The sequence below is a fragment of the Filicampus tigris genome, chromosome 22, assembly GCF_054856515.1.
Source record: "Filicampus tigris isolate MCC_2025a chromosome 22, RoL_Ftig_1.0, whole genome shotgun sequence".
NCBI classification, from domain to species: Eukaryota; Metazoa; Chordata; class Actinopteri; order Syngnathiformes; family Syngnathidae; genus Filicampus; species Filicampus tigris.
The window spans coordinates 8,087,202-8,109,747 of NC_141238.1; the positions used below are offsets into that span (position 1 = coordinate 8,087,202).

The window sequence follows — 22,546 nt, forward strand, 5'->3', positions numbered from 1 at the left end:
AATGACGACGTTCCCTGAACGCATGACGATGACGCAAGCGCTTACCCGGAGTTCCCACAATGCATCGCGCTTACCTTAGCAGCAAGCAGGAGAAGCAGCAGCAGGCTGTCATCATGGCGGCGGTGCTCGCGGAGACCTTAGCGGAGCAAAAACAGGTCCAGGAAGCCCAGATGAACGGCGAGGCTGCGGATCAGGAGGACGGAGACCCGGTGGAAGAAGCGGCCGCGAAGAAGAAGAAGAAAAAGAAGAAAAAGAACAAGTCAAGTGCGGCCGGTAAGAATGCCGCGAGCAGGCTTAGCTTAGCAAATGCTACCTGTTGGTGGTCCTGCGACAGGACGGACATTTTTAACTTACAAACCCGGAAACAATCGGAATGTGTCTTCAAAATAAAACAACCTCGTGTTGGATTTTTTTGGTACATGCTGGAATTCCAGACAGTAAATCATAGCGAAACCGTTACTACGTATTTAGTACACTGTAAATATTTTGGATGCATACTTTAATAAATCCTTCTGGAAACAAATTCTACATCGATGTGTTTTATTGTGAAATTAGATCCGAAAGTATTTTGACATATCGAGGTGGACTTGACGGTGCCCCTGTTAGCCATGCGGCTTGGGGTATCACTTTTGGAATTCACGTCAGGCCTACCTCCGGAAAAGTTGCACTTCTACAAGCCGTGAGAACAAACGAAAGCCGCTCGAATATGAAAATCATATTGTTAAAACGTTTCTTACACCGCTTGAACGTCTTACTCCGACTTTTCTTTCCCGGTTTCGTAATGGTGCGTTCAATTACGTAAGCTTGCGTGACTTCCTTATTGGAGCAAAGTAGCTCAAATCAATAAATGGTCAAGTGTTAATTTGTGCACATCGCTGTCCTTTTGCAGTTTGCTGACTAAGCAGTTTTCCACACGAGCATTTTCAAACCAGTTTATCTTGTCGCAGGTCCGGAGGGCGACAATGTTGCCGAGGTGACGAAGGAGCTGGAGAAACAGGTGATGGAGGACAAAGACAAGGAGGATGAGGAGGGCGAGGAAGGTGGGCGACCCCCCAAAAAAAATCTCGCTGCGTTTTCCGTGCTTGTTTTATTCCACCGGTCACCAAATATCTCTTACCTTCGCAGATGCGGATGATGGCGAGAACTCGGCAGGAAAGAAAAAGAAGAAGAAAAAGAAGAAGAAAGGATGTAAGCTGGCGCTTGGGTGCGCCTTCAAAATAAAACAGGAAGTGACTCGCCCGTGATGATTTTGTTTTCCCCCCAGCCAAAGGTCAGACCGATCCGCCTTCTATTCCCATTTGCGACCTGTATCCCGGTGGAGCTTTCCCTATCGGACAGGAGTGCGAATACCCTCCCTCGCACGACGGGTAAGGACACCCGTCACGCTAGGACAATTTGCGGTGTGTGTTTTTTTTTTTTTTTTTTTTTTGGGCTAACAGTGTGCGGTCGCAGGCGCAGCGCGGCTTGGCGCAGCACCAACGAAGAGAGGAGAGTGCTGGACAAAGCCAACGAGGAAGTATGGAACGACTTCAGGCAGGCGGCCGAGGCTCACCGGCAGGTCCGCCAGCACGTCAGAGGCTTCCTCAAACCCGGGATGACCATGATTGAAATATGGTGAGGCTACATTTTTTTTTTTCCCCTCCTGCCTTCTCATTCAAAATCAATGACGCCATTTTTTTTTTTTTTTTCTCGTCGCGTCTCAGCGAGCGTCTGGAGGATTGCTCCCGCAAGCTGATCAAGGAGAACAAGCTGCACGCCGGCCTGGCGTTCCCCACCGGCTGCTCGCTCAACCACTGCGCCGCCCACTACACCCCCAACGCCGGCGACCCCACCGTCCTGCAGTACGACGACGTGTGCAAGATCGACTTCGGAACGCACGTCAACGGTACGCGGAGCGGAACGCGTGGTCCAAAAAAAAAACCCCCAAAAAAACGTCCGCGTCACGTTTGCTGGTGTCCGCAGGGCGAATTATCGACTGTGCCTTCACCGTCACCTTCAACCCAAAGTACGACAAGCTGCTGGAAGCCGTCAGAGATGCCACCAACACCGGCATCAAGGTATGCCCACGCGCAAAGGATGTTTTCGGGGTGTTAAATACACAACAAAAAAACACCATTCAAATTTTTTTTTGTTTTTTTTTTCTCTCGTGGCAGAACGCCGGAATCGACGTGCGTCTGTGTGATGTCGGTGAAGCCATTCAGGAAGTGATGGAATCCTACGAGGTGGAGCTGGATGGCAAAACGTACCAAGGTAACGCATTTGTGAGGGATATTTTTTTTTTGGGTGGGGGCAAGTTTAAAAAAATTAAATAAATTCTAGCGCATCTTAACGCATGAGATGCTTGTTTCCGCAGTGAAGCCCATCCGAAACCTCAACGGTCATTCCATCGGTCAGTACAGGATACACGCTGGAAAGACGGTGCCCATCGTCAAAGGAGGAGAAGCCACAAAAATGGAGGTGGGCTTCATCGCCGGACAAACTTTTTTTTTTTTTTTTTTTTTTTTTTTTAAAGCAGCACTGGGCAAGAATTCAACCTTAATACATTTTTTTCACAACTCTTTTGATGAAACATTGACTTACAAGTAGTTGAATGGGACTTTTGTCATGCCCTGAGGGGGGGTCTGTATCGTTTTTACTGGCACAAAGCAACTTTGAGAAGGATGGGATCAACCCTGGCACACAAAAAAAATACAAAGTTCCTGAATTGCTTTACGGCATACTCACTTCCTCACGACAATATGCGCTGGCACGCATGGGAAATGTGGTTGATTTTTGTTGTCAAAACACTACCGCTTTTGTCCACATGGCGCCGCCATCATCAACAAAAACCGACATATGATACCGTGTTGCTTTTAAACTACCGGTTAGGTTTCCTGAACGTTTTGATTTTGCGGGCAGGAAGGCGAGGTGTACGCCATCGAGACGTTTGGCAGCACGGGCAAAGGCGTGGTCCACGACGACATGGAGTGCTCACACTACATGAAGAATTTCGACGTGGGCCATGTGCCCATCAGGTTGGCATCTTCTTTAATATTTATGAATGACATACATTTTATCACGAGAATTTCTATGTAAGAATAAGGAAATATAGTGGGCTTTTATTAAATCACTTATTTTATTTGATTTTCTTAATTAGATTTTATGAGGTATGATTTTTGAAAATATAGTTTTTATGTATGTCATTTTGCTTAAATTGATGACAAAATTATATATATTGTAAAAAAAAGGTGCATTTACATTTTAATGGAAAGCAGTGAGAATTAAGAGGGCATTAAGTGGACTATTTTTGGACTTCAACAAATGTCATTTTTGTATTTGGAGGTTTTTAGAAAAATAGATTTAATGTCATTGGAATTGAGAGGAACGTGACTTAATTAAAATGGTTTTAGAAATATTGAACTTTTTCTTTCACTTGAACATTTAGAAATAACCATATTTGAGTATAGCATTTTGAAAAGTGCCTTATGAATTAATGAAAACAAATTTACTGAACAATAATTTTCACCTTACAAGTATGCAAAATATGTAAATCGTTCTAGTCCTAATTCATAAATACTAGTGCTGTCAAGCGATTAAATTTTTTCAACTAATTAATCGTAAAATTTTCCATAATCGCTCACGATTAATCGCATTTTTCAAGTGCAATTTTTGACGAAACTTGGAACCGATATTTGCAAGAATAAAATCTTGGAATTAATGTGGCAAAATAATAAAAGTATATTTCGATTCAAAGACTGTTCTAATAGCTTTCTTTGATCCTTGAATACGACGATTCTTTTCCTGTAAAATACAACAGTTGAACGATACACCAAAGACGTCCAACTAATATGGTATTTAAATTTGGCTGTGCAAAATATTTTGGATTTCTCCAATGAGCCGCCGGGCAACTTTTTAAAAGTAAAACTACGTAAAAGTGAGCAGAGGTCAGCTGCTACAGGAAGTAAATAAAACGGAGTTAACTGAGTTAACTTTTTTTAGTGAGCTTTGAAATGTAAATTAATCTCCATAGTCAACGCTTTAATTTTGACAGCCCTAATAAACACAAATAAGAATTCGCCTCATTCTCCATGTTTGCGAATGAAGTGGAGGACCGACCTGCCTTCTTTGTCCAGGCTGCCGCGGGCGAAGCACCTCCTGAACGTGATCAACGAGAACTTCGGCACGCTGGCGTTCTGCCGCCGCTGGCTGGACCGCCTGGGTGAGAGCAAGTACCTGATGGCCCTGAAGAACCTGTGCGACCTGGGCATCGTGGACCCCTACCCGCCGCTGTGCGACACCAAGGGCTGCTACACGGCGCAGTTCGAGCACACCATCCTGCTCAGGCCCACCTGCAAGGAAGTGGTCAGCCGCGGCGACGACTACTGAATGCCCGCACGCGCCAACAATCCCACCACCGACACCATCCACAGACAGATGAAACGGCGAGGACTTGCTTTCTGACTTTTCTATCAGTTCTTCTCCCGGTTAAACAAACAGGAAGGTTTCAGTTTGTCTTATTTGCCCGAGATGGAAAAACTGCAAAGCGCCTTCGCCCCCCACCACCACCACCCCCGCACGTCCAACTCGGATCAAGTTACTTCAGCTACTACGTTGGGTGGCTGCATTCAGTACGTTTGGCTTCTGTCGCTTAACAGCAGGGAATGAATGCCTCGCTTTCCCGTTTTGAACTCCTCGGAATGTTTTTCTAAGGAAAGAAAAAAAAAAAAAAAAAGATTAAATGAAAATGGCTACGTGGGATTGTCCTTACATGTGCAAGCACTGACCGGATGACATGTTTTTAGTAGAAAAGTGGAAAAATATTCTCATTTATTGAGGTAATATTCTCTGGAAAAAATAAAAGTGAGGTAACAATTTGCATAGTACTACACACAAATGGAGTAGGATTTGATGTTAAACTGTGCTTTCAAGGAAACTTTTTTTTTTTGTTTTCAGCATCCTCCCATATGGAGGTAACATCTCAGGAGTGTGTACTCCCATTAAATACAATCAATCCCAATGTGCTGTGTTAAAAAAAAAATGCAGGTGGTGTTGAATCAGGAATTAAGAAATACATTCCTCGGTTGAAAAAAAAAAAAAAAAAATTGGCCTATAAAAATAGATCTCCGTTTAAAAAAAAAGAAAAAAAAAGAAGGGCACTTTAGCTCATCTGTCAGGGATGAAACAAAATTACCTGCCATGATCCTGTACGTGAGGACTAAAAGTGAAGCTTTGTTCCGGTCCTGCCAACGCCTGCCTGCCTGCATAAAAACAAACTAGAAAAAACGGAGTTAGCAGAACCGAGCCTCCCCATCCTGCCATCCTCTCTCATCTCTGGTTCAAAATTCAACTGTCCACTGAAGAGGCGACGTCATCACCGCCGTGTACGAAAAAAAAAAGTCCTTTCGGCCTACGGGGGCCGGTCTTTGTCCTGAGTTGGCCTCTGCGTGTAGAAGAGGATGTAGGCCTGCGCTCGGCAAACCTCGTCCACGGAACACACGTTCATCTTGGAGTCGTTGCAGTGAACCCAGAAACCTGCCGGGAGGGAAATCGCACGGCGCATTAGCTAGCTAGCTAGCTAGCAAATAGCTTTTTTTCCCCTCTATTTTTTTAATTAATTTTTTTTTTTTTTAATGTAACCTCACCTCCCGCCGAGTTGTAGCAGTAGGAGGTGTAGTGGCCCGAGCCGAAGCCTTTCCCATGATGCATCACCACGGCAGACAGCTCGTAGAGGAAGTGCTTGGCGCGCGGCGAGCCCGGCGCGGCCGGGGGCTCGCCGCAGCAGTACGGCTCCATGTTGAGGAGCTGGTCGAAGCTCGCGTGGACGCCGATCTTCTCCCGGTGGTTGCGACCGGACCACCTGAGCACCGGGCGCGTTTTCCAAAAATAAGTTCTTGTACATACACATTTGAACTTCTTTTTTCCCTCTTTTATTTAACTCATTAATTGCCAGACATTTTCAGACCTTCTTTTACCCTAACGTTTCGGGGGGAAAAAAATGAGGGCTGTCAAAATTAAAGCATTAACTAGGGAGATTAATTTAAATTTCATAACGCGCTAAAAAAAATTTACTCAGTTAACTCACTTTTATTTGCTAAAACTTAGAGGAGAGTCACTGTCACAAAAATAGACTTTTACGTAGTTTTACTTGAAAAAGGTGCTCGACCTCTCATTGGAGAAATCCAAAATAATTTGCCCACTTTGCACGGCCAAATTCAAATACCATATTAGTTGTACGTCTTAGGAGTATCGCTCAATTGTTGTATTTTACTGGAAAAGAATCGTATTCAAGGATCAAAGAAAGCTATTAGAACAGACTTTGAATCGAAATCTTTTCTTTTTTTCCCACATTCATTCCAAGATTTTCCTCAAGTAACGTTTCCAATCTTCGCAAAAAATTGTAGTTGAAAAATGCGATTAATTATGGATAATTTTGTGATTCATTAGTTAAGAATTTTTAATCGTTTGACAGCACTAAAATAGATATAAATAAGTTCCTGGGATGGAACGGCTGGACTGTGAGAAGACGTATAAAAACGTTTTTGGCAGTGAATGAGTTTAATAAGGGGTCTGAAATGTGAAATTTGGCAGATCCTTGCACCTAGGCACAAAATGGCGACGTGGGACACGGCGGTCCTTACCTGAAGCGTTTGAGGTGGAGCCGCAGCACCTGAGGCAGCTTGTGTACCATCAGCTGTTTTTGCGCTTTGGTGAGGAGGACCGCTTTGGACAAAGACCGCCTCCGCGTCGCTGGTGAACAGCACAAGTTGCGATTAGCCTCAAATTTTCTTTCATTTCTTGAGAATAAACACGAGTTAGCTCGACGCAACGAGCAGAGGCCGCTGCGCAAAACTCACAGTTGCAGTGGTCGCAGGCGTAGATGCTGCCCTCCAGCGCTTCGGTCTCGGTGAACTTGGCCAACATCTCGGTGAGGTGACAGGAGGCCTGCGTGGCCGACTCGCGGCTGCTGTTGCTGTGGTAACGCTCGGGGAACTCCAGCGACAGGTCCCAGAAGGGCTCCACCGTGTTGGAGCGATGCTCGCAGGCCACGCACGTCACCTGCCGGCCAAGACGCCGGCGAGCGGTTAGCGTTTCGAGCTAGTAGCGCCGCTGGCTTTTGAACGCCGCCGCGCCTCACCTGGCTGAGGAGCTGCCCGTGAAAGATGGTGTTGACCACGCTGAGCACCTGCTTGATGAGGCGCCGCTGCGTGTGCGGCACGTCGGCGCTGGGCGGGTGCGCGCCGCCCGTCCCCGTGCTCTCCAGCTCCTGCTGCACCTTGTCCAGCAGCTCGCACAGGAACTCCTGCGCGTCCTGCTGCGCGTAGCCGCGGAACGCCGGGATGAGCTGCCACACCGAGTGCAGCATGGCGAACGGCGACACCAGCGCCCACTTGCCCGACCACATGACCTGGAAGAGGGTGTGAAGCTCGTGGCACAGGGAGATGTGTTTGGAGCTGGGCTCCTTGGGCTGGATCAGCTCCATGCTGCGGCCCCGCGAGGAGGCGGCGCCCCCGCTCAGCCCCGCCTCCGCCGGGGCGCCCTTCCGGCGGGCCGCGGGCCCGGCGGCCAGCCGGCCGTGCACGGCCGACGCCAGCAGCTCCAGCGCCTGCGCCAGGTCCAGGCGCAGGAAGCACTCCCTGAAGACGTGCAGGTGGCTCAGCACCTGCAGGATGGAGTTCATGTAGCACGTGTTGCCAAGGTTACGCAGGCCCGTCACGCCGGGGGTGACGGTGGGGCGGCGCTTGAAGGGCGAGCCGCCCTCTTTGGTGGCCTGCTTTCGCCGGCCGGAGCTCGGGCCGGGGGGTGTGGCTAAGGACTTGCGTTTGTTGCTCGCAGACGAGCGCCGCTTGGATTTGGGTTGCGTCTTTTTGCCGCTTTTCTTGGGTGCCGGCGCGGCGCGGGTCCGAGAGCGCGGCGCGGGCGCTTTCGTCTTTTTGCCCGTTTCGCCCACGGCGGCGTCCGAAGCCCTGCGAGTCCTCCGGCGCAAGCGGCGGCTCTTCCTCTGCGGGGCGTTCTCCAGCCGCTCCTGCAGTTGCCTCTTGAGCGCCCGCCTCCGCTCCCTGGCCTCCCGTTTCTGCGCCTCCTCCTCCTCGCGCCGACTCTCCTCCTCCTGCCTGGCCCGGCCGCAGTCCGTCAGGCCGAACCACAAGCGGAAGACCCGACCCATCAGCGCTCGGCGGCGGTGCCACAGGGCGGTGAACATGCGGTCCTCGTCGCGCAGCTGCAGCTCGCTGGCGCCGCACGGCGTGGGGGCGTCGGCGGCCGAGCGGAGGGTGCGCCCGCTGCGCGTGGTCACCTCGTAGCGTTGGCTCTGGATGGCGGCGAGGGTGCCGCGGAGCAGCTTGAGGTCCCCCGTGGCGTTGTCGTTCAGGACGTAGTCGTCGCACAGGTAGCAGAAGACGTAGAGTTCGTTGACCTCCATGGCCAGCGGGTGGCGCTGCTGCTTGAAGTGCTGCAGGGCGTGCTCCTCGATGTAGCGGCCGCACGCCACGTGAGCGCAGCCCAGGCACGCCCAGATGGACTCGCTGGTGTTGCAGTCCACGCAGTGCCACTTCTGCGGGTTGAGGATGGAGTGGTCCGGCGCCAGGCGCAGACGCCCCACGTGCTTGCAGCGGTCCATCGCGCCGGCTGCCTCGCTCGCCCAAAGCTGTCGCGTGCCGCCCCCTGTCACGCTGGCTTCATATCACCATGGCGACGAGAAGGGCCACCCTCCCGGGGCATGCTGATGCCTGCGGGGGACAAGCAAACACTTTTAGACTTTCTCTGGAGAAACTGTCCAACAAATAAGAATTCCCAAACACTATCGATTAATTGGATAAAAATGGATTTTTTGCAACAAAATAATGTCCACTAGGGGCACGCTATAGTTAGCAACGGGGCAAGTGGCCGCCATCTTTGCGGAATTTTTTCCCGCACTGTCGCATTGCTAGTAACAATATTCTGTTTGGAAAAATTAGCACCGCCAAGCTTTGAGATACAGATTTTGCATCCACTTTTTAAAATTTTTTTTTTATGATTTCCTCCTAATAAACGTACGCGCCTGTCGCTGTTCATACAACAGAGCAGTATCCTTGTGTCCAACTCAACATTCCGATTTCACAGATTGAGACGTGGTCACCGTTATTACAGTATGTATACTCTGTAATTTTTGATTGGTGGCGTGCTATGAGATTTCTCCAAACAAACGTCAAAGGTTGCTAAACACTACTCGCAAGACATCCTGCCAACTTCGGCAGACTTCCTGGTGGCAAGCGGCAATAAACACGACTTGAACTGAGCATTGCCAGCCACATTGACGACATTTACACGCAAAGGACAAACTGTATCCGAAATCCCAGAGGATTGAAAAAGCAGGGAGCGGCGGTCCTATCAAACCTCTCCTTGTATAAAACCACACGATTTTCTCCTTGTCAGCATGACTCAGGCTCATTAGAGGAGCGCCTTATCGTCCGATAAACAACTTTAACGAGAGGCAAGCAGATGCGACTTCAGCGTTTCTTTTGGTTCAGCGGCATTTTACAGCAAAGTGTGTTTATTCAGTAACTACTCTGCCAGCGGCTGCCACATCCATCTGCCTCATAGTTCTGGGTTCGAATCTCAACCCTTGTCTTCTTGCGTGGAGTTGACATATTTCGCGTTTTTAACTAGCTCCCTCCCACTAATGGAGACTCTAAATTGTCCATAGGTGTAAAAATGTGAATGAGAATGCTTGTTGACTGGCGACCAGTCCAGGGTGTGCTCCAAGTAACTCACTGGCAAGCCTAATAAGGATAAGCAAACCAACTGTGGGAGGACTGAATCATCATAACCACACAACAAATGCATCTCGTCTTTGGCAAATGACGCAGCCTGACGAGTGGCAACAAGTTGGGAAACAACTGGCACAGAAGTTGGGATGCGCCCCAGTCGGCAACTTGGCGCCTATTACGATACAGGCTGGCATGTTTTTGTAAATCCAATACAAATTCAGCCTGACACTCAGCTACGAAACAACAACAACTAGAGGCGTGCAGAAAAAGACTAAATAAAGCAGCTTGCGTGGAATTGACACAGCAGTAAACAAACACCTCAAGCATTAAAAAAAAAAAAAGCAAAAGCGACTAAAAAGATTGCAAAGTCAAAACGTGTCACACACAAGGAGACTGTTGACGTACACGCGATTGCCACAGTTTGTCACATTATGACTGTCAATCTCGACTGAAGAGCGAGCATGCTAGGCTAACATTAGCCGGGTTAGCTGCTGTTTAATGCCGACAAATGTCGGCTCCGGAGCCAACGTGACCGGGGCTCGTTCGGACCGGAGCCGGGTTAGTTGGCGAACATGTCGGAAGAAAGTACAAAAAGAAACATACCAAGCTTCTCTTGTACTTGACGACACTCAATGCTGTGCTTTTATTACTCCACCGAGGGTCGCCATCTTGTCAGCAGCTGTCGCGTGGTTGAGGGCAAACGCGTGCACGAGAAGTCACCGCCTCTTACTATTGTATTTATCATTATTTTTGTTTTGGTGCTACAGACGTCTATTCTACTGGCTGCGGATTACACGTAGAATCCTAAAGCGACCATTTTTCCGGCACTAACTCTCAAGGGGGGATACGTGCTCTTTCGTACTTGATTTGAAAAAACAATTACTACAAATGAGTCCAAAATAAAGGCTAAGAAACACTGATCGACTAATTGTGATTGTTTCTCCTTGATTTTGTTGCTCAACTAACTTTTAGGTCGGATACCTTGCAGTAACATGTTTGAACACCAGAGGGAATTCCATTCCATTCCATGCATATTAAACCAAATTGCAGACAGAAATATATCAAAATAAACATCGTATTGGGTTTTTTTTGGTTTGGTTTATTGAATTTTTGTCAACATATCTGGTATTGGAGTAATCCAACCTTAATTAAACATGGTCAAGTTATATTACTTTAATGTTATCGCACTTGGATTTAATTGCTTCCTATTTTTTTTAAAAGGTAACTAGTAACTGTATATCTTCACTTAGCCGTCAGTCGACCCCCACCCCCCACCCCCACACACGCACAAAAATGTTCAGGCCATGAAAAATTGTTATATCGGGTTGGAGTGGGGTAGGGGGGTGTTGGGCACCATCTGACTTTTCATCTTAGGGCACCCAAAGGGGTAGCAACGGCCCTGACTGTATTTCACATTGGTCTATCCAACATGGACTTTTGGATGTTGTACTGTATTTCCTTTTCCTCTGGTTTATCGTCTCATGTTTTCACAGATAAATTATTTTCACTGCTTCTAGTGCCCCCAGTGAAAATGTTAATGTCAGTCATATTTTATACAGCACTGTAAAATATGTGTTGACTCACCGAACAATGCAGCAGATCCAGAAAGGCACTTTTGAACTCACTCCAGAATGAACACAAGAACTGTAAATTGAATTGCCATTTAAAATAAACGCCTTAATTGTCTCTTTTAAAGTCCCTGTGAAATGTTTAAGCAATACATCGTGTCGTTAAAAAAAAAGTATAAAAACCTTGTGGTTTTGAATATTTTGGACGAGTAACATTCTCAAAGAGCCTTCTTTCTGTCCTTTCCGAAAGCGTTTGCGCCAGTTAGCAACGCCAATGTCACATTGCTGGCGTCGCAGCTTCCGTAGCCAAGCACCGCGTGACCAGTAAACGCGGAAGTGAAAGGCCGTCGTAAACATTCATGTCGCAGACTTCGATGTGCATTTATTTTCACTAGAACAACGCATCGGAGTTGCTTCTCACTTCGCGAGTGCACTCGGTGCCGAGTGACTTGACGGCCATCGTCAAGATTTACAAGGGCAAAATGTCGCGTTCGTGGTTCAAGTGTCTCCTCATCTGCGTCACCATCGCGAGGAGCCAGATGAGCGACGACGGAGCTATTGCCAAATCGTATCGGAGACCGAACATCGTTCTGATCCTCACCGACGACTTGGACCTCGCCATGGGGGGGATGGTGAGCAAATTCTGTCCAATGCGTGTGATGAATTGTTGGGCGGCTGTCGAGGAGACGTTACTTAACACATGCACGCGTTATAAACTATTACACATCATCCCTTAATATGTCCATCTATACATCTTTTCCGTACTGTCAATTTGAAATAATAAAAGGAATCAGTGAACCAAAAAAGATAACAGGCGATAAATAATCTTAGTATAGTTCAAACTAATTTAATTCAGCAGACCACGAGGTCCAACATTTCCCCAACAAACTAAAGAAGACCTGTTGGACTTATTTTAAAAAAAATAGAATAAGTCCAAATACATACCAAGGACATATCTGCAGTCATGTAATTATGCGTCAACATTGATTGCGCAGACATGATTTACTCTGACAACGAAAGCCAAGTGAAGCCTACAAATTGCTCTCGATCACTCACATGCCAGGAATATGAATTCACACTCAATATACTCACTGCTGCCATCTGGTGCTACACAAAGACACGTTGAGCCAGATTTCCTGTTCAGTGATTCGTTTGCAAATTGTATTTTCTTAGACTCCACTCAACAAGACCAAGAAACTCATCGGCGACGCAGGCATCTCGTTCACAAACGCAGTAAGCGCTCGTCGACATTCTGTACGCGCAAGAAGGCGAAACCCTTCCAAACATACTCAGGCATGGTCATCCCTTCCTCCTCGTTGCCAGTTTGTGGCCAGTCCACTGTGCTGCCCCAGCCGCGCCAGCATCCTGACGGGCAAATACCCGCACAACCACCACGTCACCAACAACACGCTGGAGGGCAACTGCAGCAGCACCGCTTGGCAGAAGAGTGAGGAGGCGCACACCTTTCCCGCTCTGCTCAAGAACCTGGCCGGCTATCAGACCTTCTTCGCCGGGAAGTACCTCAATCAGGTTAGGGGTTACCATTCCCCCCCGCTGTCGAATTATCACAAGCGTGAAAACACAACGCGAATGCTTTGTGTCGCAGTACGGCCACACGGAGGCTGGCGGAGTGGAGCACGTTCCTCTTGGCTGGAGCCACTGGGTCGGACTGGTAAGAAAAATAGCGGCGAGAACTTCGCACGGGCGTGTGCCGTACGAATGTTTCAAGTCGAATACAGGTCCATGCAAAATCTCTTCAGGCGTCAAATTGCACTCAAAAGCTAAACGTCACTTAAAGCGCAAGTCAACACACATATTTTTTTCAAGAATATGTTCGATGCAAGCCCACTAGTTGAAGCAAGGCATTCTGATAAATATTATGTTTGTGGAATAAGACTTAATCCACCCGTTCTTAGCCATCTCTGAGGGTGGCCATTTTGTCGACAGAAGTGACAAAATGGCCGCCCCCTGAGATGGCTAAAAAGGAGAGGACTTTGCTGCTTGAAGTCAAAGTCAACCCAAAACCTAATTTTTTTCAAGATTATGTTCTATGCAAGCCCAGTAATCAAAACAAGCCATTCTGATAAATATTGCGTTTGTGGAATAAGAGTTAATCCCCGCGTTTTCAGCCATCTCTGGGGGCAGCCATTTTGTCACTTCTGTCGACTGAAAATGACATCACAACTACTCAGGTAACGACCTGTTTTCTGAAGCTCGGCCGTGATTGGTCGTTACCCGAGTAGTTGTGATGTCATTTTCAATCGACAGAAATGACAAAATGGCCGCCCCCGGAGATGGCTGAAAATGGGAGCATTAACTCTTATTCCACAAACGCAATATTAATCACAATGCCAGGTTTCAAAACTAGTGGGCCTGCGGGGAACATATTATTGAAAAAAAATATGTTTGGGTTGATTTTCTTTTTAACTGTTTGTAGCTACTACAGCAATGTGGTTTTTTTTTTCCCCTCCAGGAAAAGAATTCAAAGTACTACAACTACACGCTGTCAGTGAACGGCAAAGCTCAGAAACACGGGGCGAACTACAGCCAAGATTACCTGACTGACGTGCTGGTAAAACAAGATGACATCACGTTTTACATGCCGCTGCCCGTAACGCTCAACTGGACTTTGTAACAGTGAAATAGTTTCAATTCAACAAAACAGTGTGGGAAAGTTTCAAATTTATTTTGAAAATGGTGAAATTTGGGGGGGGGGGGAAGTGTTATAGCTTGTCACGTTCAAATTTTACCATTTTCAATGATAGTGACATATTTGTTACATTGTTGATATTTTTAAAATATTTGTAGTTTAAACTTTATCTTCTTAAATTCAACTTGACAATTAATTAGTGACATTGTGTAACATTCAAATGTTTTAAAGTTAAAAAAGCATAATACATTTCATTATTTTTTTAAATTTTTAAATATTTAAAAAAAATATTATTTGATATCTAGTGTGATATTTTCTCCTATTCAAATTGGACACTTAGAAGACAAACACGGACATTTGTGTTAAACTTATTTCTAGACAAAAATGCATTTTGTTTTCCAATTTTGATATTTTGCAACACTGAAATATTTTACATTAAAAAAATAAGTATAACAAATGCAATTTTACATTTTTTTTTTTTTTTTTTTTTAGCGTGAGGTCATGCCACATTCAAATTTTACAACTGTAAATGAAAATATTGTGACGATTTATATTTCATTTCATGAAATAAACCTAAGTTGTGCCATGAAAATATTTTGACAATTGAAATAAAAAAATACAAATAAACTTGTTTTTTTTTTTTTAGAACAAAAACGCTGTGAAGTGTTACAACTTCAACGTATTTATTTTTTTAATTATAAAAAAAAATAGTGCTAATTAGTCTTAAATTCATATTTTCCTCCTAACCTTTGGATGCGGGCCAGTTTTACCTCCATGACGTCGTACTGAATAAAAAAAAAAAAAAAAAAAAGAGCGGCGATGATGAGAACATGTCAAATGTGACTTTTGCCCGTGTTGCAGGCCAACATGTCGGTGAACTTCCTGCAGTCCAAATTCAGCAACGAGCCCTTCTTCATGATGGTGTCCGCCCCGGCCCCCCACTCGCCGTGGACGGCAGCCCCTCAGTACCAGGACCGCTTCAACAGCACCAAGGCGCCCAGGGATCCCAACTTCAACGTCCACGGCAAGGTCAGCTCAGCTCGGGAGGTGGTTGGGTGGGCGGAGCCTAACCCCCCGGATATAAACAATGTCATGTCCGCGTGCGCCGCAGGACAAACACTGGCTGATCCGCCAGGCCAAAACCCCCATGAGCAACTCCTCCGTCGCCTTCCTGGACGACGCCTTCAGGAAACGGTCGGATTTCGCCGCGCTCGCGTCCTCCTCCTCCTCCTCCTCGCCGCCAGCGGACGAGCTGCTGTGTGTAACGGCCGCCGTGTGGGCGCAGGTGGCGGACGTTGCTGTCCGTGGACGACCTGGTGGAGAAGATTGTGAGCAGCTTAGAGGCCGGGGGAGAACTGGACAACACCTACGTCTTCTTTACGTCGGATAACGGATACCACACGGGTAGCTAACGCTAACCCGGAAACCAAAAAACAAAACAAAAAAAAAAAAAAAAAAAGGCTTGCGTAACATCACGTGTTTACCCGCAGGTCAGTTTTCGCTCCCTCTGGACAAGCGGCAGCTGTACGAGTTTGACATCCGCGTTCCTCTCCTGGTGCGAGGACCGAACATCAAAGGCGGCCAGACCAGCCAGGTGACTCGCTCACGTCGGGGAGCTCACGTAGTAGCCCTTTAGCGCTAGCGATATTTGCATTTTGTGGGACAGTTTCTGGTGGCCAACGTGGACCTGGGCCCGACCGTGCTGGAGCTGGCGGGACTCAACGTCAGCAAGACGCGGATGGACGGCACCTCCTTCCTGCCCGTTCTGGTAAGCCCCGCCCCCCGGCCACGTTCTTCGACGAGAACCTTTTTCATTGCGTCGTGTTTGCGCTCAGGAGGGCAAAGTCAACGGCAGCGCTTGGAGGAGCGACATCCTGGTGGAGTACGAAGGAGAAGGAAGAAACGTTTCGGACCCAGCCTGCCCCCTGCTGGGCCCCGGAGTGTCCGTAAGAACTTGCTCTTTTCGTGGCGTGTCCACTCATTGTTGTTGTTTTTTTTTTGTGTAATGGTGGCTGCAAAGAGAAAGAAACATTTTGTATTTAAAATAACTACATAGGAAAATCTGCTTATCTTAATACTAACAAACAATTCAAAACACCCGACAGGCTAAAAATGGTGGTGCAACATGTAGACAGGCAAAAAAAACAACAACAGGCATGTGCAAAGAATGACTAAAATTACTGCAGTTTACTGAGAAGCTGTGACCAAGAGCATATATAGCTGTATGTCAGTTTTATAGTGGCCCCTGGTGGTGAAAACGTGGTAAAAACGGTTTCATCGGATTAATGGCATTTTCAGTCATTTCAATTGGGAAAAGTGATTTGAAATTACGAGCGTAGTCACGGCACAAAATTAACTTAAAAGTCAAGGCGCCACTGTCGTCTTTTTACAAGCGTTTTTACTTTTACTTAACTCATTCACTGCCATTGACGGATTTACACGTCTTTTCACAGTCCAGCCATTCCATCCCAGGAACCGATTGATATTTTCTTTCACATTTTTTTCAAACGTCAGACTAAAAGAGGGTCTGAAAATGTCTGGCAGTGAATGAGTTCATTGTGAGTACTTGTACTTGTTCCGTCCCCAGGAGTGCTTCCCAGACTGCGTGTGCGAGGACTCGTACAACAACACGTACGCCTGCGTGCGCACCGTGGCGCCCTCGGCCAACCTGCAGTACTGCGAGTTTGACGACAACGAGGTGGCCACTTGTGTTTTTTTCCTTCTTCTTCTTTTTCTGTGGCGCTTGCGTGACATTTGGGTGTCTGGCGGCAGGTGTTCGTGGAGGTCTACAACCTGACGGCGGACCCCTTCCAGCTCAGCAACATCGCCAAGACCATCGACCAGGAAGTCCTGGAGAAGATGAACCATCGGCTCATGATGCTGCAGTCGTGCGCGGGCCAGGCGTGCCGCACGCCCGGCGTCTACGACAATCGGTGCGCTTCCAAAACATTACCTAGATTACAGGCGCCCTCTAGTGGTATGCGAAATAATTGCCTTTTTTGGGGGCTTCAATTCTAACGGACATGTTGCTGCAATGCACAGTTTGGCCACTCGGGGGCGGTATACTACAGTCATGTTGGATAGAAATGGAGATTGTCACTAGTGTGTCGTGACTAACCCGTTTTGTTTTCTTGTCAGCTTCAAATTTGATCCCCGCCAGATGTTTAACAGCCACAACTGGAAGTTGAGCAAACTGCGACAGAAGATGAAGTGAAAACGAACACGTCGACTCCACGCGCAGAGGATTCCCCCCCCCCCCTCCTGCCTTATTTTCTCGGATGAAGGGAAAGTTGCCACTCGCTGGTTGGAAAAGTAGCCGAATCCGCATCGCTGTGGGGTCTAATTGCGCTTTTGACGTCTGCTTTGTTTGTTGCGAGGGGGGGGGGAGGGAAAAAAAAACAACAAAAGTAATCCAAATGTCATACTTACAGTACAGCTCAGGATTTCCTGGACACGGTTTTGTTCAACATACATACTATGATACATATATACAACATATTCACGTGTTAGTAGTAATTGTCACTTTTTGAACTTGAAGAGTCCAAAGTGTTTGAATGGAGCCAAGAGATGCGTCTCTTGTCGTTTTGCTACTGATTTTTCTTGTTGAAAGTTTGATTCTGGAAGACTGAGGGAATGCAAGTTAGGTGAGGGGTTCTCAAACGTTTGGGGTGCAGGGAGGGAACTTTTCCAAGAGCCTCCTCATAATTATGCCAATTAAACAAGTAAATGCCTCGTTCCAAAAAGTTTAAGAACAAAAATGTATTTTCAGAACAAGCCGTAACTAGGGATGTAACGATTAATCGAAAATCGATTCCCTCCGATTAATCGAAAAATCCATTTTTAAAAATGAAAACTTTTTTTTTTTTCAATTCATCTAGAAAATGATGTCTTAAAACGTGTTTTCATTCCAGATGCGTAGCACATTTTGAATGTGCAGATCAAATTATGCGCTTGCGCCAAACATCATTCATTGCGTATTGCGTTTAGGGATGGCTGCAGAATCGAATCGAAAATCGCGAACTGAAAATCGAATCGATTCGGGGCTTGAGTGAATCGTTTCATCCCTAGTCGCAACTGAAAAAAAAAAAAGTCACCTGACAAGAACAAAGTCCTATTTTTCCAAGATAAAACTAGTATGGTGATATTAAAATGATAGTTTAACAAGGGGAGAATGACATACAGTATTATATTTGTATTCTCACAATATTTAATGCACCTTTTATTCTGGAAAAAGACGCCTTCATTCTCAAAAAAAAAAAAAAAAAAAAAAACTTTTCTTGAAGAAAAAAAACTAAAAACATTTTGTCCAAATATTCATTTGCCATATTTCAGCTTTTAATTAAGCCGCCCAGTAGCAGTTTGTAGACCCCAGTTTGAGAAGCAGTTTGAGGGTGACAGGGTGAAAAAAAAAAACTTTACCAACTGTGAAAACTTGCGAGGAAACTTTATGCGTTGCCGAAACGAGCATTGATGACTCGTCCGCAAGACTGATTTGTTCTTTGAAAGAAGCAGACAAAACGTCTCAACTTTTTCTTTTTTTTTTTTTCGAGTGTTTTGTGTTCACCAGCTGCACTTTTTCTTGTCTCAGTTTTGTGCAAATAAAATATGTCATCTATCAAGACGTGTTGTTTACATTGACCGACGTTTTATTCCACTAAACCAAAAATGCCACATTTCCCTTACTAGTAATGAGAAATTGCATACTAGTAGGGCTACTAGTGCACAGTAGTTGACTTGTAAGGTTTAATTGTACACTTGTAGGCCAAAAATGGCACCAATAAAAACTAGTAAAAATGGAGGGATAAAGCATCCTTGATAAGAAGGCTACTAGTGCTAAATGGGCTCTCCACAGTGATGCTAAGCTAGCTAAGAACACAAACAAACCTGCATCCTCCACGTTTTTTTTTTGTTTGTTTTTTTATCCGAAATGAGTTCAGCCATCAGGAGTCAAGGTTGACGACAGGCAGGAAGGGCAAGTCGGTGTTCCCCAGGAAAGTGCGGCCGCCGTGCTGGAATACGTCGCTGATGGCCCACGTCAGGCGTCCCTCAGGGTCATGCATTGAGCCCACTAAACCTCCGTCCGGGTCCAACTCCAGAACGAGGGCGTAGCGCGGCAGCAGCGCGTTGTACCAGCTCAGCGGGACCACCTGAGAAGCAACAAATAAAAGTATTGGGACGCGCTGGAAACGGGGCGACCGCGTCCACGCCCACCTTGGCTAGGAAGCGCTTGACAGCGGGGTACGGCGCTAAGGCGTCCAGGAAGGGAGGCAGGAAGGAGCGCAATCGTGGCGTGGTGATGCCCACCAGGAAGGTCCCGCGCCGGCTCAGGCGGATGTTGTCCGGGTAACCGATCATGTTGTCCAGCACCGTCTCGGCCGTGCCGGCTTTGGGACCTCGCAGCCAGTACCTGAGAGAGCGCACACACTGACAACTTCATCGACGGGCGTGCGCGTGCGTCGGGCGCGTACCGTACTTGAGTATGCGTGCGACGCTGGTCTCGGCCAGCAGGAGGAAACGCCCGTCGGGGTCCAGCGCCACGCCGTTGGGCATGTAGAGAGAATCCAGCAGGACGCTGACTTGGCCCGTTTCGGGCGCGTAGGACAGAAGGCGACCGAGGCGGTTCAGCTCCATGACCTCAAGGATAAAATGTATTAAAAATAAATAAATAAATAAATAAAAAGTACTATTGCTTGATTAACTTCATTACATTTAAAGGACCAGATTAATAATAATTCAATAAAAATGTATGAAATAATATTACTCATAAATACAAATAAAATACCAATTCAATATAAATCTTACAAATATTAGAAAAATTAGATTTAAAATATATTTTTTAAAAAAATTAAAATTCAACTAAAATGAAAATTTATTTATGAATACATTTAAATTCAAACAAAATAAAATTGGAGTTATCTAAGTTACTAACTAAACGAAAACAAATACATAAATAATACTAACCAAATGTAAAAAAACACTACGTTTCCATGAAATAATAAGTGGGAAATAAATTAAAACAAGCTATATTCAGATTTTTAAGGAAAATTCTGAATTACATCAAAACAAATTAAATTTAGAACTACTGGAACTCACCCCAAAAAAAAAATCAAGGGATAAATAAAATGACAAATTAACATCAAAGAAAATAAAAGAGGAAGTAAATAAATATGTGAACACATTTTTTTTTCAAATGCAATTTCTGCATTTGAAAAACCATTTCATTCAATTAAAAAATTGTAAACAGAAAGGAAATTTAAAAAATAAATACATGTAATAAAAATGCCATTATTGAAGGAATTAAATCATTTAAAAACAAAATTTAGAAATTAAATGAAACCATGAATTAAATTACCAATGAAATAAAACAAATGAGCGGAAGCTATAATATGATTAAAAATAGGAATGTTCGATAACACTTTGCTCTCCTTGCCGATACCTGTAGTACTACTGATATATACAATTAACACAATGACCAAATATTGTGAACAAATAGCTTTCTTTCTGACACGTGTCAATCTACCGCAGCATAGTGCCAACTACTGCCGAGGAGGACTCACTCAATGTCAGATTTGTTTTTTTGCCTTAAGTATCGATGACTGGTATCAGCATCTTACAAAAAATCTCGATACCTTAAAATAAGGCCGGTATCGGCCCGGGTACTTGCTCATCCCTAATTAAAAGCACAAATAATAGCATTGTTATCAAGCAATAAAGTGTAAAGGAGTAAAAGGAGATTTTATTCTTTTTTTTTTTTTTTTTTCCCCTCCAGTTTGTGTGTTTTGTGGTTACGTCTCACCTCCAGCTTGACGTGTCTGCGCCCCCATCGACTGGAGGAGTCGGTGAAGTAGATGATCCCCGTTTGGGAAGAGATGTCCAGGCCGTTGAGGAAGGCGAAGGGGACGCCGCCGGCACCTGTAGAGAAAATACAAAAAAAAAAAGCCATGTCAATTGACTTGCTCAATGTGAAATCCACATACAAAGATTATCGTGCGGCAACCTTGCGAGTTGGCCACCAGCAGCGTCTTGCGTCCGCTGCGCGGGTCCACGCTGTGAAGTCCTAAGTAGGCGTCGGCCACAATCAGGTTGCCGTGGCGATCCAGACGCAAGCCGTGAGGACGGCCACACACCGGCTCAAAATCCGTGCTGCTGCCTACACGCAAACACGTTTCGTGGTCACGCGTGGTTTTCGGCGGCGGCCGACGCACCGGGCCACCGACCGCATTCGGGCAAGTCGCGTCCCATTTGCGCGACGAAAGTCAGGCTGTCGCCCGGTCCGATTTGCCACAGCTTCCCGTCCACCGTCCCCGTGTAGACGTTTCCTGAACAAAAAGCACATTTCGACTTAGTCAATACAGGTTGGGAAACACTGTTGAAGAAGGTGGGCTGCATCGAAAAAAAAAAAAAAAAAAAAAAAGGCAAGTAGATCAAAGACAGACAGGAGCAAAGGTTTCTCACTCACCCTCTTCGTCAGCAGCAAAGGATTCTGGTCCGTGTAGTCTCCCCTCGAAGAGCCTGCGGCCTTTCTGCAAGCGCGTGTTGGCAGCCAGCGGACCCTCAAGGTCCGGGGGAGGACCCGAAAGCCTGTGGACCACAACACTGTGGGTCAGCGTGTGTAAGAGTGTGTGTGTGTGGACTGAAAAAGGTGAGTGGTATAGTGTCAGACTTACACGTGCGGCTTGGGGTCAATGGGCGAAGGTAGCAGGTAGAGGCCGACGGCGAGCGCCAACAGACCCACGCACACCGAACGTCCACGCCACCTGACAACGGAGCAATCACGCCCGCCATGTTTGTAGTCCAAGCGCCACGTAAAGCTGCTGCGGTGTGTACGTGCGCCATGAAAATAATCTTTTATCGGACTACTGGAAAACACACTTGTTTTTGTGGTCTACGTTAAAATTGGGTTGATTGTGAGTTGAGGTACATCATTAGGACAAAAGTAGTGCTTTCACACCATCTTACAGCATCTATAGGCAATAATTATTAATTAATTGTAGATTTTCGCTATTTGCGTCAGGACTTAGTCCCTCAAACTATATTTACATTGTTACGCCGTAAACAATAAATAAACGATTTGACAGGTGGGCGCCACAGTTCCGTAATCAGTGTTTTGGCGTAAGTTGTCAGCAGTTGGAACGAGAAAAACGTCACCAAAGCGCGACAAAAGTAGAAGAATGAAAGTTAAACTTACATTGTGGGCAATTGTTCTTCTGTTGCACTCTTGAAATGAAAACAGCGTAATGATGACGTCAAGTATAAATGCTTGTACAAGGCACACATCCGGACAAGTCCTTCACAATACGTGTACAGCGTGAGGGCGAAATCCCCAAGACGCAAGTAACGATTCGAAACATTATCAAATAATTAAAGATAAGTGAAATTCTTGTCATATTTTTGGTTGGATGTATATTTGACTTACGATAGATACCAAAACTACTTTTTTATTTCAAAGGGTAAGCCGCGTTTCCCCGTTGCTTTTGCCATAAAACTTCTACTTGACTTCTTGGAGTTGCACGTGTGAGGCCGGAGGGGGGCGTGGCTATGAACAGAAAGTGAGTTCACATGGAGGTCAGGAGGAGGACCGTCTCAAAATAAAAACTCTTTAT

The 22,546-nt window shown here is 46.0% G+C and overlaps 4 protein-coding genes across 6 annotated transcripts; 2 read left to right on the plus strand and 2 right to left on the minus strand.

Annotated features, from left to right (window-relative positions):
• Nucleotides 1-30: 30 nt before the first annotated feature.
• Nucleotides 31-4,855, plus strand: metap2a (methionyl aminopeptidase 2a). The gene is made up of 11 exons (XM_086022992.1): nt 31-273; nt 948-1,040; nt 1,126-1,188; nt 1,265-1,367; nt 1,453-1,614; nt 1,704-1,885; nt 1,963-2,057; nt 2,154-2,250; nt 2,354-2,457; nt 2,899-3,014; nt 4,113-4,855. Exons 1-11 carry the CDS (start codon nt 60-62, stop codon nt 4,363-4,365), a joined length of 1,482 nt encoding a protein of 493 aa, XP_085879118.1. The 5' UTR covers nt 31-59; the 3' UTR covers nt 4,366-4,855.
• On the minus strand, nt 4,653-11,605 carry usp44 (ubiquitin specific peptidase 44). 2 transcript variants are annotated; one of them, XM_086022990.1, is made up of 7 exons: nt 11,310-11,605; nt 7,115-8,705; nt 6,834-7,035; nt 6,618-6,726; nt 5,622-5,836; nt 5,171-5,511; nt 4,653-4,684 (listed from the first exon to the last, which is right to left on the minus strand). In XM_086022990.1, the coding sequence occupies exons 2-6, from the start codon at nt 8,594-8,596 to the stop codon at nt 5,387-5,389; spliced, it is 2,133 nt and encodes a 710-aa protein (XP_085879116.1). In that variant the 5' UTR covers nt 8,597-8,705; nt 11,310-11,605; the 3' UTR covers nt 4,653-4,684; nt 5,171-5,386. The 2 variants fall into 2 exon arrangements, with proteins under 2 accessions (XP_085879116.1, XP_085879115.1); XM_086022989.1 differs by lacking the exon at nt 11,310-11,605 and adding an exon at nt 10,329-10,468.
• Nucleotides 11,592-18,564, plus strand: gnsa (glucosamine (N-acetyl)-6-sulfatase a). The gene is made up of 14 exons (XM_086022991.1): nt 11,592-11,925; nt 12,467-12,526; nt 12,617-12,823; nt 12,900-12,965; nt 13,767-13,865; nt 14,805-14,972; nt 15,055-15,137; nt 15,229-15,347; nt 15,434-15,537; nt 15,610-15,711; nt 15,779-15,889; nt 16,531-16,641; nt 16,716-16,876; nt 17,082-18,564. Exons 1-14 carry the CDS (start codon nt 11,776-11,778, stop codon nt 17,155-17,157), a joined length of 1,617 nt encoding a protein of 538 aa, XP_085879117.1. The 5' UTR covers nt 11,592-11,775; the 3' UTR covers nt 17,158-18,564.
• On the minus strand, nt 13,991-22,386 carry LOC147126795 (adipocyte plasma membrane-associated protein). 2 transcript variants are annotated; one of them, XR_015084829.1, is made up of 11 exons: nt 22,132-22,386; nt 21,611-21,700; nt 21,403-21,524; nt 21,161-21,262; nt 20,941-21,093; nt 20,740-20,855; nt 19,417-19,577; nt 19,155-19,350; nt 18,828-19,090; nt 15,428-15,955; nt 13,991-15,256 (listed from the first exon to the last, which is right to left on the minus strand). XR_015084829.1 is itself a non-coding variant. In XM_086022996.1 (9 exons), the coding sequence occupies exons 1-9, from the start codon at nt 22,218-22,220 to the stop codon at nt 18,884-18,886; spliced, it is 1,236 nt and encodes a 411-aa protein (XP_085879122.1). In that variant the 5' UTR covers nt 22,221-22,386; the 3' UTR covers nt 18,172-18,883. The 2 variants fall into 2 exon arrangements, 1 of the variants encoding a protein (XP_085879122.1); XM_086022996.1 differs by lacking the exons at nt 13,991-15,256; nt 15,428-15,955 and having other exon boundaries at nt 18,172-19,090.
• Nucleotides 22,387-22,546: the final 160 nt, after the last annotated feature.

What these genes read in the sequence shown, in the direction of transcription:
- metap2a (XM_086022992.1), top strand. Translation starts at nt 60, where the DNA reads ATGCATCGCGCTTACCTTAGCAGCAAGCAGGAGAAGCAGCAGCAGGCT. An exon ending in GAAAAAGAAGAAGAAAGGAT is followed by an intron (nt 1,189 to 1,264) that starts GTAAGCTGGCGC and finishes TTTTCCCCCCAG; the next exon opens with CCAAAGGTCAGACCGATCCG. An exon ending in CTTCGGAACGCACGTCAACG is followed by an intron (nt 1,886 to 1,962) that starts GTACGCGGAGCG and finishes TGGTGTCCGCAG; the next exon opens with GGCGAATTATCGACTGTGCC.
- usp44 (XM_086022990.1), bottom strand. Translation starts at nt 8,596, where the DNA reads ATGGACCGCTGCAAGCACGTGGGGCGTCTGCGCCTGGCGCCGGACCAC. An exon ending in ACGGGCAGCTCCTCAGCCAG is followed by an intron (nt 7,036 to 7,114) that starts GTGAGGCGCGGC and finishes CTTGGCCGGCAG; the next exon opens with GTGACGTGCGTGGCCTGCGA. An exon ending in CTGCTACAACTCGGCGGGAG is followed by an intron (nt 5,512 to 5,621) that starts GTGAGGTTACAT and finishes CCCTCCCGGCAG; the next exon opens with GTTTCTGGGTTCACTGCAAC.
- gnsa (XM_086022991.1), top strand. Translation starts at nt 11,776, where the DNA reads ATGTCGCGTTCGTGGTTCAAGTGTCTCCTCATCTGCGTCACCATCGCG. An exon ending in ACTTCAACGTCCACGGCAAG is followed by an intron (nt 14,973 to 15,054) that starts GTCAGCTCAGCT and finishes CGTGCGCCGCAG; the next exon opens with GACAAACACTGGCTGATCCG. An exon ending in GACGACGCCTTCAGGAAACG is followed by an intron (nt 15,138 to 15,228) that starts GTCGGATTTCGC and finishes GTGTGGGCGCAG; the next exon opens with GTGGCGGACGTTGCTGTCCG.
- LOC147126795 (XM_086022996.1), bottom strand. Translation starts at nt 22,220, where the DNA reads ATGTGTGCCTTGTACAAGCATTTATACTTGACGTCATCATTACGCTGT. An exon ending in ATTGACCCCAAGCCGCACGT is followed by an intron (nt 21,525 to 21,610) that starts GTAAGTCTGACA and finishes TGTGGTCCACAG; the next exon opens with GCTTTCGGGTCCTCCCCCGG. An exon ending in CTTTGCTGCTGACGAAGAGG is followed by an intron (nt 21,263 to 21,402) that starts GTGAGTGAGAAA and finishes CTTTTTGTTCAG; the next exon opens with GAAACGTCTACACGGGGACG.